Source organism: Primulina huaijiensis, chromosome 18, assembly GCF_012295235.1.
Source record: "Primulina huaijiensis isolate GDHJ02 chromosome 18, ASM1229523v2, whole genome shotgun sequence".
NCBI classification, from domain to species: domain Eukaryota; kingdom Viridiplantae; phylum Streptophyta; class Magnoliopsida; order Lamiales; family Gesneriaceae; genus Primulina; species Primulina huaijiensis.
The window spans coordinates 17,922,733-17,941,144 of record NC_133323.1 but is presented as its reverse complement, the minus strand read 5'-3'; the positions used below and the strand labels follow the sequence as shown (position 1 = coordinate 17,941,144).

Below are 18,412 nucleotides of genomic sequence, written 5' to 3'. Positions count from 1 at the left end.
GACGTTACAATTTATCCCTCTTAAAATCAATTTCGCCCTCTAAATTCGCTTATCCTCGTTAATCAAAAAGTTTAGACTCTTAAATCTAATATCACAATAATTCACTCTTCCGCTGCGTCACTCTGATAAAATAAGTGTTAGGTTGTCCTTACGTCTCATCAATATTAATTAAATTTGCCTTCAACATCCTCGTTACGAATATCACCTTAAAACGACCTTTGGTGACTTAGTTCTATTTTACTATGACCTTGAATTTTGACTTTTCTCGCAATTCCTAGTACTAGAAATGGAGGTCCAAACTTATCACACCTTGCTTTTCTTATACTATACCCAAAATGTTCATCGACCTATTATATTTCAATATTAAAAATCCAAAAAGCATCATTTCTTAAATTTATTGAACTCAAGGTATGCTAAGGCTTTAAATCCAAATATTAGCATTATGCATTTCAACTTAAGAGATATTAGCACCAAAAGTTATAAATCAACTTCTATCTTTGGTAATACACTTAAAAGTTAAACCTTATCTCAACTCCATAAAAATATTAGCCTAAGATCCTTGAATCAAATTTTTATCGTACTGCACCAAAATAACATAACTTATTATTTACAAGTATATCCCAAATATAAAATTGCTGCAAATCTTAAATTTCGAGTAACGTTAATCCATAAAACCCAAATATACAATATCGATCTTCTACATATATAATAAAACTCTTCTAGCATCAATTACATGCTTAAACTATTTTCTTCTCAATTACAATATAGTTGAGGCCTAAGACACTTGGACTTTCCTCATTGGAACGAATGTCGTATTCTGCCGTATCCTTAATACTTAATTAATAATAGCGCATAAAACTTAATAAGTTATCTCATGTTAGCGTTAGACTAACTCTATTAATTCAACTTCACTTAAAATCCGTTGAATTCTAGAATCAACATATCAAGATTTTAGATTTCTTACTCGATAAAAACCTTAATATTCGTTCATTGGTAACATATGTTGAATACAACTAATTCATGTTTGTTTTTATTTCACCCAAAATTTTTATATGAACATTTATCTCATAAACTTGAAATTCTAACTTACCCAACCCAAATAGTCTTATATAACATAATTCCAACACACATATCCGCTTAATCCCAAGTTTTTTAATGACTTTCAAAAATTTCTCAATTGCCTTTATTCCTTATAAAAAAATAACATTTAAATGTTCATGAGTATTACATATATACTTAAATATCACGATATTACTAGACTTTTAAGAACAAATATTTTTAATTTCCCCAAGACATGGTGTCTATTTCATTTCTTACATACGTCTCTCAAGTAACCTAACCCACAATCATACCCAACTTTTTAAAAAAAATTCAACTCTAACAAAGGTATAATTTTAACTCTTAAGATCATGACTAAAAATTATGATATATGTTAATCAAACCTTAAGTTCCCGAAAATATGTTAACTTAATGTCTAATCCTATAACTTAACTAATTGATTAACTTCACCAGCGATTCATCCTTCCCGAACGCAGCATACAACCTTCCGTTGTACTGCGCTCATCCGTGAGATACCACTCTGGAAGAGCGCAGCTTAGGTGGAAGGCGAAGAAGGTCTCCTTTCGCATCTTCACAGACATGTCTATTTCACCGAGCCTCTCTCCGAGACAGTGGTCGCTCAACGGATAAAAGTTACTCTAGGGATCGAAGTCTTCTTTCGATTCTCGAAGGTAAATTCTTAATTTGTCACAACATTATTCCACTAACGCTCAGATTTTCAAGCCCAATATTGAGTCATCCTGCAATGTCCTTGATTATCATTCCTTATTATAACCCCGATATTTCAAGGTCCTAAATATCCCTTCAAGCCTAAATCATCGAAAATTCCTGTCATTTAAACCATTCAATTCTCACATATTGCTAAACAAGTCCTCAAATTTCTTAACAATTGCAAAATTAATTCTTAATTTCCTCAAAAATTATCCAATTGGTCCTTAATTTCGAAAATTCTACAATTACCCATAAGTTTTTGACGTTCCAAATTCCATTTTATAGGTTTTCCGTAATATAAAATTCAAATATCTTAAGCTTATTAAACCAAAAATCAATTCTCATAACCAATCTTACATTTCCATCAATACGTAAAATCCCAAATTATACATTTTTACACTTCTAAAGATCATTGTAGTCTTCGAATCATTATTCCTTATATGAAATTCTCAAAACATAACTCAACTAGTAACCGCGAATCATCAGTATTTTCTTAGAAAATCTACATGTCCCAAAAGCATTCATAATTTGATGACTAACTTATGACCCAAAAAGTAGAACATCAGTACTACTAACAAAAAATCAATATAGTCAAATCATTTTCAATCTTTCTTAACGCTCATTAGCCAAATTCTTAATCATGTCTAATTCCACTACAAAGCCACCATGTATGAAAATCATATAATTTCTTATTTCATATTGTAACATGCATATAGACAGATAAACATATATTGTAAAACGTATATCGTGTAAACATGTAGGTGATAGCATTAAAACTTTCAAAACATTTAAAACATTTAAACTTGTAGACTTGAGTTGAAGACTGGGCTGTTGAAGCTGGCGGTGGCACAACCCTATACAAGAACCTTTGTCTGATACCAACTGAAACGTCTACTACCTAAAATACTGCTATAATTTTTTTTAAGCGAAATCTCAAAAATGTATTTAAATGCATGCATGCAATAACTGATGTAAAACATACATTTTAAAATAAAAAGATTCCAATATTGATAAAAATACCACAGTTAAAAATATGCAAAAAAACTTGTCAAACCAACATGTGAAAAGAGCAGTGTATGAAAATATCCATGGTTTCTCCTAATTCATAAACGTAATGTGCGGAAAATATGATCCTCAGGTTAGCTCACACCCAGCTCCGCCTACTCAGTCTTCAGCGCCTCCAGTCTCCTCACCAATATGCTCAATGGCATCATTCATACCTAATGAGTCTACAGACTCAACACACCTGTAACGTTATGACAAGAAAATATTGTAACATCCCGGAAATTTGAAGGTCCACGTGAACCACATGCATGCAAGTTATTAAATTTCTTTGGTATTTTATTAAATTGTTTTAATGCATTAAATGCATGTTTATTTTATTAATTATGTGTTTAAATATTTTTATGCATTTTATGCATAATTCATGCATGGTAGTAATTATTTCATGAAATTTTAAAAGTTCATGCATTGGTGTTTCTATATGAATTTCACATTCGATCGAGTAACGAAGACCGGAGAATTTTCAGGAAAATTATTTTAATTACATGATTTATTTTTATTAACTAATATAAGGTGTTTTTAAGAGTATTTTTCAAAAATGGGATTTTTTTGGGTATTTTTACCCGCGGGATTTTATTTTTAACGGTACGTAAATTTTACCGAATCGAGGACTTTTTAAGGGTTCGGCTATTATTTTCAAAATCTTTCCAACACGAAATATTTTTCGGGAGTGTGTTTGGATTTAATGGGCCTACTTTTAAGCTTATTGAGCTTAAATATCTTTTTAAACTTTTAAATAACGATTAGGGCCCATTTATTTAATCTTAAACCATATAATTAGCACATAATTATTCCCCTAAGCTCTCCACTTAACCTAATCACTCTTCATAGCCGCCCACCCCCTCCATTCACAAACATTCTCGTGATTTTGCTGCTGCAAGCTTTCGGTGACTCCATTTTTCCCTTCAATCAAAAGCTCCTCCCTTCGGCCATTTGTCCCTCGATCGTTTGTTCAAGATTAATCACCAAGGCACGCACTCTACATTATTTCTGCATCTTTCACGCTATAATACATGTTGTCTTGTGTGCCATTCATGTTGTTTCTCGGTTCATGCATTGTTTTTACGGGTGTGCTTAGGTTGAGGCATGAACTTGTATTTACATTACACCCAACTCACGTTTTGTGATCTTTGTGTAAGGGGCCTGCGTCTGCTGATGCTAGAGGGCTGAGGCATTTCACGGTTTGAGGAAAATAGCACTGGAGTCGAGGCTTGAGAAGAGTTGTTGTAGTTCGAAGGTGGAGTCCCTTGTATGTTTCGGTTTAGGGGAGATCGTGTACAGGGGTTGGGCCAGCAACGCCAGGACCGTTCCGAGCCACGGACCAGACCCTGGTGGGTCTGAGACAAGGTTTGGAAGAGTTCAGCACGTGCTGGAACCAGCCCAAGCGCGATCGATCGAGAGATGTAGGTGTTGGCTTCAGGTTGGCGTTTTGTGATAACCGCGATCATGGGGGATCTGCGGTTTGCATGGTGGAGCAGCCGTGGGTTAGGCTGGTTTGTGAGGGTCCAGTCGAGGTCTAGGAGGGTCTAGTAGAGTCCGGGGTTTTGGTCTGGATTAGAGGGAGGCCGAGATATTTGGGCTTGAAGGGCAACTAGAGTTTCGAATTATTGGTACAAAAATTCAGCAGCATACCAGCAAACTTTTAAGGGTTATAAGGGGTTCGAATTGAGTGGGTTTAAGTCTAGTATGGTTTTGTTAAGTCATGTTTTAAGTTGGGTAAAATTTGGTTGAGTTTCGAGTCCATTCGGGTTAAAACCTGGACCCCTATCCATGTTTTAAGTTAAGTTTGATTTTGGACTCGAGTTTACGTCTAAGAATGCTTTTAAAAATAGGGGTAAGACGGTAATTTTGTGTTTCCAGGGGCAAAATGATCATTTTGCGCCCGGGGTGAGATTTTGGTCCTGGCAGCGCCCTGAGCACAAATTTATGATATTTTAAATGTCCATGCATCACGTTTATGATTTTTATAAAATTATGGTGAATACGGTGCATGCTTGGTTTTAAGTAAAAAGTTACGTATATAAATATTTTTTTTAAGTGGTGAATATAATGATATTTTTGAAGGATGAAAATTGGTTGTGACTGACGATGTATATGTATACGATGACATGAGATATGATGAGCTGAGGTCAAGGCTCAGTGGATGGGTAATGTTGTCGTTGATGTTCCCGTCGCCGGGTACCACTGTTTTATAGATGGATCCATCGAATAGAGCTGATACGAAAGTCACAACTAATGAACTGAATTCAATTAAAAAGAAAATGTATACGTATATGATGATATGTTGAGACATGTTTTGTCACGATATGATTTTATACGACACGTTTATGTTCATGTTTTTAAGCTCATGAAATGTATGTTGGTTACAGTAATTTTCACTGCTGTGTGCTACGTATATGTATTTGTTATTCTTGGTACAGGTGTGTTGAGTCTTTAGACTCACTAGGCGTGTGTGATGCAGGTGAGCTTGATGATGAGGGGGCTGGAGGTGCCGAACTCTGAGTAGGCAGACCTGGTGCGGTGACACGACCCGAGGACCGCATGTTTTCTGCATTATGATTTATGAGATTTGAGAGTATATGAACATTTTTATACGTTGATGATTTTAAGATTTTTATTCGCTAATGTTTGCGTATAATTTTGGATGAGTTTGTTACTTTAAACTGTACTATTTTTACTGTCAAATGTTTAAGATCATTTTTTAACTGTTATATGTTTCTGTAGGGCGCATGCATGAAAAACATTTTAATTATTTCGAAAATGTTAGCTTTTAAAAAATTATATATTTCAGCACTTTTAAATGAGTAGACGTTTCAAATATACATAACATGAAACTGTGAAAAATATTGCAATTAAATTACATTTCATGATCTTTAAACGTAAGCCTAAATATAACATGTCCAAGTGTAAACATGTCCATATCACATCATAACAACATATGTGTGTTCATTTTCTTTATTTGCATTCCGTTCATTAGTTGTGACTTTTGTATCATCGTATTAGTCGATGGATCTATCTACGTATAATTGTGGTATCCGGCGGCGGGGACATCAGCGACAATATTACGCATCCACAGAGGCTTGGCCTTACATGTAATCGTAAGTGTATGATGTAAAGTGATAATATAGTGTACGATAGTACGCGTATCGTTTCTTTAGAGATTGTATTTCGCATTTGCTCAATCAGATATCCCTTGAGACTTGCCCTTCATGTGATTCGAAATCATACTGGTACTAGCTGCATAGAGGTATTTGTATAATCGCTTTATCTATAGTTTAATTTTTTCGCAAAGCAGCCATGGCTCCATACCTACCGAGTATTCGTAGAAGATTCGCACCTTCATAGGATGTCATAAAACTCAACTTTTACAAGCCAACATAAGAGGATAACAAGTTATAAATTCCAACTTCATAGGTCATGCGTAATAGGGCGAAATGGTCTTCGTCTTTTCCAATAGAATTTTAAGATTTGGAGTTCAAGCAAAATTAGTAATGATACATTTCGATACAAACTTGAGGTAAGATGAAATATTCTGCCAACATCTCGTATAGCAAATTCACTTGACTAACAAATACAGGTCTTAGTGTAAGAATCACAGGGATCAAAATATATATAAATGGATAAAAACACATATTCCAAAAACAAATCTGATCTTTATCTGATTGCAAGAAAATTTGCAAACCTCAGCAAAAAATAGCCACAATAACAGCAGATTACAGATATAGTGCCCACAAAGTTAACTATACAATCACAATAACTGCCACTCGAATCGTTCTTCCAAAAGGTTAGCTTAACTTCGATATCCTCGATTTTTATGGCAGTGATTTCCAAGGAGGGGTTTTAAGGACTATGTCAGAAGCATACCAATCATTTCCACTCGATTTAAACTAGTTAGTGACAGTTGATTTCTTGCCACAACCAAAGAGTAAATGGCATGCTTGTAATTATACAAACAACAACGAAGGGTAAGTTTAAGAACATCGGAAGGATGAAGGGTGAATTACGTGGTTTGTGCAAAACCATGCCTCGATGCTGCAATCGGGCTATTTGTTATTGTGCGTTACGTCCTGACCCACTTCTTGATAAGGTCCTGCAAACAATTTCAGCGAGATAGTCGAGAATCAGATGCTAAAACACATTCTAAGATCTAAAGGAAAAAATGGTTCAAAGGCAGCATAAATTTGAAACAGTGCAACAGCAGACCACCTAGAAAACACACTAACATAATTGGCAGTAGCATTCCAAATAATGGGCATACCTTCCAGGGAGGAACTGAGAAGTGTTGAGTGAATTCTTAGTGGCATTTCCCAGTCGTTTAGTCCTATTTTCATGTTCTTTTTCCACCCGCATGGCAGCCACTTCCTTCTCCATCGAGGCCACTTCCCTTCTCATCTTTTTAGCCTCGACTTCCATGGCTTTGGTTAATGTTTCCACCTTCTTTGCCAGCATCTGATCGAAAGCAAGACAAGCATTTTTTAAAAGAATAATAGAATATATAATATAAGTTATCATAGCAATTAACAACACAATGGAAGAAAATCAACCTCAATTGCATCATCCTTGTCTTTAAGACTCTGATCTTTTTCAAGAGCAGCTTTCCTCAATGCAACCACTTCTTTCTGTAATAGATCATATAATAAGCCAGGAACAGAATCTTCTTTCTCAGTTGTTTGTATATCACTGGTATTTTCGTTTTGACTTCCTTTCCACAAAGTATTTTGTGTCTCGCCATCCTTAGTTCCATCACAGGACTGGCTTTGTTTGAAATTTGGCCCTAATCCATTTAAGAGAATTTTCCCACGGTCCAAAGATCTGGAACCACCATCAAAAGACTTTGATGTCCCTTTTGCATGTTTCAACACTGAACTACTCCCAGAAGATCTCATCTGAAAAGATGGTGACCTCTTGGGTAGAAAGCCATTGGAAGTCAATTTGGGAACATTTTCTGCTCCACCAAGTGATTGTCGTCTTGAAGGACCGTTGCTTAAGCTTCTTCCATCAGGCGCAGGCGTGGTGCTACGCGTAGCAATGTTTGGTGATCTCAAAGTCTCTTCGAGAACTTTAAGTCGCGATTGATATTTTTCCTAAAGGGCAGGATGACATGTTAAACTTGAAGAAAGAATTATATACTTTTTTGGAAAAAGAAATACATCAGATTAACCATAAATAAGTAAATTACTTTCAGTTGGGCTTCAGACTTAGCAGCTCGCTCAGTAATGGCAAGCTTGTCTCGTAGTTGTTGCATCTCACCCTATAACAAAACTACAGTGAGAACAGATCTAGCAAGAGAAGTCACAAGTTCAACAATTTCGAAAGCAAGTAACAAGTTCAATAATTTCGAAAGCTTGGAAAATTAAAGACACGGGCGAAGAGAAAAAATTAACCTGTAAGAATCTTCTTTCTTCGAGCCATTGTTTCACAGGCATCACCTTGTCGTTAGCGTCTTTCCATTCGTTTGCTACCACAGTTGCCACTCTGTTGGCAGTTACTTTAGCACGAGCCAGCTCTCTATCAAGAATTTTTCTTTCCTCCTGAATGGATCAGAAACAAATACCAGATGCCTATCATGGTTTCATAATACCACATTGTCATAGGGAAGCAAGAGTTAGTATGTGTGTGTATGGCATATTACATTCATCTCCTGAACTTTCCGCTGGTAATCACGAACAGCATTGGCTGCAGCACCACCAGCAAGAACAGCCTCTTCCAGGTCACCAACAGTTTGAGTAAGCTTTTCAACCTCTGCAACCTTCTGGCGATGCATTCTGTCCAAGATCTTGTTTTCTTCCTGCTCAATGGAGAAATACCTTGTGTTAGAGAAAAAAATAAGTGATTGGCAGTATTTAATAGAAATGGTCACTACTATCAAAGAGTGTGAAAGATTACATAACCTGGCAAATTTCAATCTGCTTCATCAATTCTTGATTCTTGTTTTGAAGATCGTCCACCATAGAAGCCTTTGCCAATGCTACTTGCACGGTCCTCTCTGACTCGACTAGTGCAGCCTCTTTTGACTTAGTAAGCCTGTCCAATGCTTTGTTATCATCCTGCAGCTTTGCAATCTGGAAAACAGAAGGCCAACTAAGATTAAGAATTGCTCCAGAAATGAAATTTGTCAAAGAAAAAGGTAGCTGAAACAAAATTGCATTCCAGAACAAACCTCCAGTCGGGAAAGCTTGAGTTCCGCCTCCAAGGGAGCCAGGATAGCTTCAATGGGAGGCATATCATCATCCTTTTGAGCAGCGTGAACTCTACGAAGAGTCGCTTCTGCAGCAAATTGAGCTGCCATTGAAGCCTTCTTTTCATCGTTAATTCTTTTAATTTCAAGATTCTGCCCAGAACAAAAGCCCATGTAATCACATGTAAGTAGTAAAAAAGTACCGGCATAACGGGCAGGGGTTCCAGCCTGTACCTTGTTTTCTAGGTTAGATTCTGTTAATTTGAGCTTCCCCTCCACTTTAGCTAACTCTTCAGTAAGCTGAAGTGAAATAAGCAACCACAGCTTTCTTTAAAACTCATGTGCAAAGCTTCATGCAACTCATAAAGGAGGAAGACAACCAGGGGAAGGGGAAAGGAGTACAATTGAACTAGAACACTCACTTCTAAAGAAGAAAGACAAAATCAAATAGTTTGCACACATTAAAAGCAATAAATACATTTCGAAAAAGCAAAAATTCAAACCGGACTTCATCTCTTTGACCATGGTCCATGTATGTATATATTCTCATGAACGAACCATACTCAGCAACATTTTCATATTTTACCACATAAGGGAATCATTTGCCAAACTGAGACAAAGAACATATGCTATGGAAACTCTCGCTGGTACGAGTAAGCTTTCAGAATTCAAAATTCTTAACACTAAATTTTCTTTCAGCTATTGGATAATATTATCAAAGTCAACTTCAAGTGCCCTTGAAATGCATTGGAATGGCATTTGCTGGGCCTAATCAAAATAATTGTTTGATGTACAATCCACTAATTACAGCTGAATGCTTTCAAAACAAAATAGCTGAACTAAGCTACAAAATAATGACCAGTGAGGAATAACTTGAATGGAGGAATCTTTTCCCTTTATTTTATACCACTAAGATAGAACAAAGCAAGAATTTTTCCACCAAATTTCTAAGTTATTCATCTCGTACAATTTGCACTATTTTTGCTAACCCTATTGAATTCCTTAGAGGCTAAAGCAAATAATCTCTTCCAGAACAAAGGCTTGTGCCAAGGGCATGAAATCGGGAATTTAATCTGTTCTTCCTATATTTTCTCTATGATAAACCACCAAATAAGCATTCACATTCACTAAGCCTAAATTGGTTCAAATGGTAGACAAATACCCAAATATCTTCAAATATCAATTATCACAAATATCAACCCGGTAAAGTAACACTCCTCTTGTAACGCCTGAAAAACCGAACACACTAACCACATGCATGCATGAAAACTAATTATAATTTATTTAAATACATGGTCTAAAGGTATGTTTAAGTATTGGTATGATTTAATTAATATTTAACCGAATGTTATGAATGTGAACTTTCTGCAGTCAAATACATGATGTGCGGCAAAGGCGAGAGAACCGGAGACGATTTTGATAAGGTTTCTGTTTTTAGAAATTTAGAAAATGGGAAACTTGGGAATTAGTAACCCAAAATAGGAAAGCGGCAAATTTATTTATAGTAAGGGATGAACTTAATCGGTAACGAACTTTTGGCCAGAAAATAAGAAGTTTCGGGTTTATGATACTAGAAACGAGGGGCAACAAATATTTTTTAATATTGTTGGGACTTTTAGTGGACTAATTATGTATTTAGTTAATTCTTTAATGGGCCTACATTAACAAAGATTTAGTTAATAAAAAATGAGGGCCTTTAATCTAATCTAAAGCCCACTTAACAACCTAATGATCTAATTATAAAAAAACCTAGCCGCCCTACACCCCTCACACACGTCTCTCACACCACCAGGACACACAACATACACACTAAACCCTAAGGAGGCCGAACACTAGAGGAGAGGAAGGAAGGAAGTTTTGCATCTTGTTCGTCTCTCGTAGCGCCGTCGTTCGTACTTCATAAGCGTAAAAGAACAAGACATGTTTTCAGACCTTTTATGATGAATTAATTATGCATGGTGTAGAAGAAAAAAAAAACTATTAGTGTAAATTAAATAAAATTAGAAGTTATGGTCGTTTCACCTATTCTGACCAAAGAAGGCATATCAGAAATGGGGTTGGGGTTTCGGTTTCTTCTAGGGCAGAGTCAATTCATGCTTCAAAAATTAAAGTTGCCCCAAGGAGAAATGGAGGACAGGGAATCTAAGGTTTCACTCCAATGAGTCAGATGTGACTTAGTCAAATTGATGAACTATGACATCAAACTTAAACTTTAACATACACTAAAAAATTTTATACAGACCTATTAAAGTTTTCCAACATAAAAAAATCAAAAGAGTTTAAGAAACGTCATTAGGAAAAAAAGAAAACAGTGCACTCCTAGTCAACTGTTGTGTAGAATTATTTAACATAAAAAATTAAACTTCAAAACAAAGTTACCTCTTCCACAGCCTTCTCACGAAGCCGCTCGGATAACCTCAACGCCTTGATCTGAGACTGGGCTTCGCCTAATTCCCTCTCCTTATCTGCAAACCACCACAAAACCCAGGTAAAAGGTCGTCGATTCCGCATTGAACAAATACTAGACACCGAATCTCATAAATTACTTGAACAACACGGGCGCACAAAAACGAAGGCGGTTTAAAACAAATCCAAGCGCGAATCTAGTGGATCCAGCTAGGAAGACTGACCTCTGACTTCATTCTCGAGGCGATTGAGCTCCATCTTCACCGGATCCGAACCATGAAGCAAATTTATAAAATCGTCCGCATCCAAGCTCGGCCGCACGGCCACTCTCCGCCGTGAAGACGACGTTTTGACTCCCTCCTTAAACGAGCCCGACATCGCAAGAGGCGTCCTTTCCGGCGCATTCTCTCCTGAATTCATCTCCGGCGCCACAGAGACACGTCCTTCACCGGAAACCTCCGCCATGACCGATCTGCTAGCTTCACAACTCACGCATCAAGCGCACAAAATCTCCAAATCTACAAAATCACAACAATGCTCGTAAAAACATTGGCGAACACCAATCAAAGACAGTTAAATACGCACAAACAGAGAGGAAAGAGAGAGTTTTACAAAGAGTTCCGAAGATACGAGTGCGCATATGATAGAGCGATATTCGAGTTCGAATTGATGTGATTTCTTCTCCTTTGTTCGTTTCACTCTCTCTCTCTAAAAACAAAAAAGGTGTGTGTGCCTGTGTGAGAGATAAAGTATGACTTCACTAAAGCAGAGGACTGTCTCAAATATCTCAAATACCCCTCAATCATGTTTCTTATTGCTATACATCGTCGCGGAATTCGTGAAAAGGTTGAGGTCAGTTTCGTCATGTGGATTATTTTTTCCCCTAAAAACAGTGAAGCAAATATAAGAGTTAAATCTGTGTAAGACGGTCACATATCATATTTTGTGAGATGAATTTTTTATTTGGGTCAAGCATGAAAAGCATGAAAAAGTATTACTTTTTATATTAAAAATATTAATTTTTATTATAAATATTAATAGGGTTGACCTGTCTCACAAATAAAGATTCGTGAGACCGTCTCACAAAAAACTTACTCTTTNATGTTTAGAAAACAAAAGTTTTATCCACTAAGTTACATGTGATTTAAATTGAAGTTTTAACACTTTATTACTATATATAATTATTAAAACAGACATGACTCAAAAAATTAGTTAATCTAAGGGTTTCAAATTTAATAATATAGATAGATTATCATTTTATTTTTGGTAAANTAGAGAAGAAAAAAAAGTAAAGTAGAATTTGAACTTAGAACTTGTTACTTAGGAAATAAAAGCTTTATCCACTAAGTTACATGTGACTTAAATTGAAGTTTTAACACTTTATTACTATATATAATTATAAAAACAGACCATGGAACAAAAAATTAATTACTCTAAAGGTATCAAATTTAATAATATAATATAGATTATCATTTTATGTTTGGTAAAAAATATTAAAAAGAAATTTGATTTTTGGTTTTATATTAGCAATCATGTGTATTTATTTTGTGCGTGAAATTTTAATATTTTGTATATTTTAAATTTTCAGGCTAATTTCTTTTATATAAAAAAGTTTAGCCATTATAATTAAACTAATAGCTTTAGAGATGATCATTGTAAAAATGAATTTATAATTATTTAAGTATTTTTTTTTTTTTTACAATTGATGGTACTAAATGATTTTATTGATTGTTTTAGAAAAAGTGAAATAGTTATTATCTTATGAAGGAATCATATCATATAATAAAATTAGCATTCAATCTAACTTCCGTTCCAATGACAGATGTTGGATCTCGGTTTTCTCGTGCCCAAACGCAGCGGAAGTTTTAAAATTTTATTTTAATTTTGACAATCAAAATATTTGTTTGAGCACTCGTATGATTTTATAAATTAAACATACATAAGATGTTTAAAATTTTTATCTTTGATGAACAATATTCACGTGGCTCCAACTAAGCCGGTATAAACGAACGTAGCTCTTGTTGTAAATCCCTACTAACGTTCTTCGATCTACTCCCTTAATCTTCAAATCAGGTCCACGACCGGATTACTTGTTTCTCTTCTAATTTGCACTAGAAAATTAGAAGATATTTTGCGTAAAGATAGAACACGAAAAAGAAATCGACTCAAAACAATAAGCCGGATTTTTCTTGCAAAAGAAAAGAGTTTTTGAGAGCAGCCGCACAAGAAATTGGGAAGAGCCGAAAGATTCTCAATTCTTTCGTGCAAAAAAAACTTTCGGATGGAAAAATTATGCCATTAGAATAAATAATTCTAATTATTTCTTTAATCTATCATTTACTTAATTAATTAGCCATTAGAATAAATAATTCTAATTATTTCTTTAATCTATCATTTACTTAATTAATCTAATTAATTAAGTAAACTATAGATTCCAAAATCCATGCCCTTTTATTTTCCACCGAAAAAAAAAATCCATGCATTAAATAAAAATAATTATTATCTTTTCTAATCTTTTCTTTACTTAATTAATCTCATTAATTAAGTTAAATAAAGATTCTAAAAATGCATGCCAATCTCATAGCCAATCGGCATCTCATAGCCAATCTCGATTTTATTTTTTTTCTTAGTGTGCAAGTTACTAAAATTATGGTATCATGAATATTTTCATATTACATAAATCAATACCATATTTTATAAAAAAATTAATGGGCTATATTTTAACTCAATTAAAATATAATTTAATTATTAAAGCTCATTTGAACTTTAATAAATTAGCATGATGAGCTTATACTCTTACAAGCACATGTTCCATGCTCCCATTACTTTAATCTCATCATAATCCCGATCGACGATCCAATATCATCGATGTGACAATTTCAACTTGTTTGTCATTATAATGCACACTTTAATTTCGAGATCACAAATGTCTAAATAAGGCGGGTGCATTTTCTTTGACTATTTTTAGCTGTCAAGATCTCAAAATTTCTATAAGATTTATATATAAACTTATCGATTGATCATATCAAACTTATTTCTTATAAATTCAACTCATTGAATTTATTATCTCGACGTTTTCTATAAATTCAACTCCTTGAATTTATTATCTCAACGGGGACAAAATAATCCAGTACTTGTGTGACCCTCAATGGTTCAGAGATACAGCTAGCCGTGGGTTCACAACTCTTTGTGATTCAGGACAATTTCCTTTATTCGGACTTATCCTAATTTGCCACATTCTATGTATTAACTATTGATCATGAGAATGCCAGAAATCAAATTTCTGATTAAACCCATCGAATCGTAGTAAGAGCGTCTAGTAGCATCGCCCCATGATTCCCTAGGTATAATTGATAGTGCCTGCAAGAACCAGTCGATTATGATTAATGTACAGTACGGTCCCTTCATCTCATATATCCCGATCGAATCTGCAACCATTTGTTCATCGAAGGTTGCATATTAATTCGATAACTATGTGACACATATAAATAGTGGCATCGCATGCAATATTGGAGAACTCTTTCTCCAACGTACATCTCATACTCTGACCAGAGATTCCACGCACTATTATTTCATCAGATTACATAAGATATCCACACCCGTAGGTGAGCGGTGAATCCCCGACTACAATGCACTGGCTCCTATATGTGTCGCAACTGTACCAAATCTCGCCACCTAATAGCTCTCTTGGAGTCGGTAAACGAGTCAAAACACAGCCCTAGCATATAGAGCCTCAATGTTGTCCCGGGTAGTAAGGACTAATGGTGTACAATCATAACCACGAACTTATCCTCTCGATGAATGATAACCACTTGGAAAGTCTGATGGAGAGTTGTTCAGTATAATCATCATATGACTACCATCTGTATGCTTGGACATCTCTATGCCCTTATGTTGGAAACTTAATTTCGGATGTTTGACAAACCGATTATTTATTGGAACTAACTGATCAAATATTCTATCTATACAGTTTGCCTAACTGAAGAATATCGCGCATATTATCTAAGGCAACCGAACCCAGCTGAACTGAACTTTCGAAGAAAACCAATTGATCAGTTGGAAACTGATCAGTTGAACTTAATTGAATTCTCGAAGACAGCTGACTAATCAGTTGGAAACCGATTAGTTGATATATTCAGTCGTATGCTTTCTTCAACTGAACATGTCTCTGGAAAGAACGATCAACCGACAAAGAGACATAGAAGATTGCAACGCTGCACTTAAATCAATACAGCTTAGAACAACGCATTTCGGCGAAAGCAATTAAGACGCCGCATCACAATAAATGAAGGAAACAATATCCAAGGAATAATCAAGTAAAAAATCAACGGATACAAAGATTCAAATTCATCTCAAGTTACCGTTGGAAAGGAAGCATATAAATAAGTGAACAAAGCAGCTGAGAAGCAGAACCATCAACGCATTATTGAAGCTTGCTGTTACGCTGCTAAAATTACAATTCACGGCTCACGTATATCAGATATATCAGTAGCATCTAAAGCTACACTTTGAGCGTGTTAGCACTTTGTAATTCAATCAAGAATATATCAGTTGTGCTAAGATCAGTCACGAACTGATAAAAGCTGTTGTATGCTAAGAGTTTCAGTTTTGGCAGTNTCCATCAAAGAAGGAGTTAGTTAGGATCATGTCCTCTCTGAAAACAGTTAATCGCCCTATTTTCTTTGCTCCTGCTCGACCAAAGGGAATCTCTATTCGGGACACAGTGGAAACTACTCGTTCAGGATTGAACATTCCACACATTCTCACTGACAAGAAAGGGAAGGGCAAGTTGATTGAAGAGCCCAGGCCAACAAATGNGACTACTCTTAGTTTAACTGATTGTCATTGACCAACAAGATTCCGANAACCAAACTGAAAACTTATGACGCCTGGACTATATACAGAACTCATATTTTTGCAAAACAATTAAAGAGAAAGTCCCAGCTGAAGAAGTTTATCAGGCTGGAAGAAATTGTCTTGAGGATAGTCAAAGCTGCCACTATCGTGCAGGCCTAGCAAAGAAAAAATTATTTCTTTGATCTAATGAGAGCCAAAAAGTTGGCACAACTGGTTGAAGAGCTGAAGACCAACTACATTCCTACGAATCCAACTGCCTACAATGATCGAGCAGTGCTTACTCAATTGGATTCAGATCTTACCTCTATGCACTTACAGATAAAATTCTGGGAAAGAGATCAGGAATTGGTCATTCATGGAGGGCCTTCCGAAGAAGAAGAAGAAGAATCCACATCACCGAATAAAGAACAAGCTCAGGATATGCCTCGATCCTCTGTTGCTGATCCTCAAATGTACTCAGAAGCTGACTTGACACTCNACAAACAAAGAGGTTGCACTGAAGGTAATGAGAGGTCTTCCCAAAGAATGGGATGTCAAAACTATGGCAATGAGATAATCCAAAGACCTGAACCAGATTAAACTTCATGATCTATTTGCTGATCTTAAAGCTTATGAGTNGGTTCAGTCACCTGGTCAAGTAACTACTGAAAATGTGGAGGCTCAGTTGCTACATTCTGAAAATATTCCAACTGACGAGCCAGTCCTCGTTACAGCTGAATCTCCAGCAGAAGCACCAGTTCTTGATGCTCCGACTGAAGATACCACAAATTTGCCTATTCAGCCGGACAATTCAGTTGCTACTCAGGATCTATCTTCTCCTCCCCCAGATCAAATTGGAGTTGCTGAAATAATTGTTNCATTGTGGCAAATCAGGTCATTTCATTGCTGACTGTCCTAAACCCAAGAAGGACAGTCAAGGCTCAACTGATAGAAGAAAGAAATCATCTGAGAACAAAATAAAACCCAAGGATGATAAGAAGTCCTTCAGAAAGAAACATGAGGTATTCTTAGCCGAAGAAATCAAATCTAAATGGGCAGAAACTGACAGTGAGGAGTCAGAACCAGAAAGCTCATGCAGCTCTAGTGATGATGAGGAAGACAAGTGCCTAATGGCCAATGATGCAGAAGAAGAATCATCTAATCAACAGGTATTTGATTTCAGTTCAACTGACTTTACACGAGAAAAACTCATTCTAACACTACATGATATGGTAAATGAATATCAAAAGCTTGCATCATTATTCGAAAAAATCAAAGCAAAGCAAACCGATCCTACAGACAATAAAACCAAAACTGATGAATCAGTTGACGGGTTGAGTCTGAAAAGGGAAATTGCTGAGTTAAAAGCAAAAAGAAACAAAGATCAGTTATTAATCCAAAAGTTGATTCTTGAAAACTCAAAACAGACTGAGCTCATTCAATCTTNCAAAGATAGACTTCATGCAAACCACTGTGCTCAATGCAGTCGCAGACGTAGNTTAAAACTGGTTTAGGGTTCAACACTCAAGGAGAAATGTGTCCAAATGACACTCAACCAAAGCTAAAAATAGACAAAGGGAAATATATTCACTTTGTTAAATCAGCAGTAGTACAAGAACAAACTGAGCCTAGTAAGCTGATTGAGCAACCTACTGTAAATATGAACAAGGCTAGAAGATATGGGATTGGTTATAGTCAAAAATCCTCAACTGATTCACAAAGTCAGTCATCAAAGAGGTTTCACAAAAACTATTCAAATAGCTACTTCAATTACTATAACTGCAAGCTAGTTCAGAAGAGATACAGACTAAACAATCAGTTAAATACTTAATGTATCATCTGTACACTACACACTATGCACACAAAAGCCGAGAAAAACAATTTGGAATACAACTACTGGAAAGTCTGTTAGACTAATCCAAGTGTGGGTTCCTAAGGGACTAATCAGCTCAGGACCCAAATAAGTATGGGTACCAAGTTTTATTATGTGTGTGATTGCAGATAATAGGTACAAACAAGAACTCAATATGGTATTTGGACAGTGGATGTTCGCGACACATGACAGGAGATGCAAGTGTGCTATCTCAACTGACCAAATACAGTGGTCCAAACANTCTACATGTTGGAGATATCGTGAGGGTTATGGTCCCAGTGGAAGCC

At 35.8% G+C, this 18,412-nt stretch overlaps 1 protein-coding gene across 1 annotated transcript; it reads right to left on the bottom strand.

Moving 5' to 3' along the window:
- Positions 1-6,412: 6,412 nt before the first annotated feature.
- LOC140964540 (microtubule-associated protein 70-1-like) lies at positions 6,413-12,172 on the bottom strand. The gene is made up of 12 exons (XM_073424406.1): positions 12,029-12,172; positions 11,641-11,934; positions 11,390-11,475; positions 9,245-9,310; positions 8,993-9,163; positions 8,724-8,894; positions 8,465-8,620; positions 8,217-8,363; positions 8,012-8,083; positions 7,377-7,916; positions 7,091-7,281; positions 6,413-6,922 (listed from the first exon to the last, which is right to left on the bottom strand). Exons 2-12 carry the CDS (start codon positions 11,879-11,881, stop codon positions 6,883-6,885), a joined length of 1,881 nt encoding a protein of 626 aa, XP_073280507.1. The 5' UTR covers positions 11,882-11,934; positions 12,029-12,172; the 3' UTR covers positions 6,413-6,882.
- Between the last annotated feature and the right edge of the window lie 6,240 nt (positions 12,173-18,412).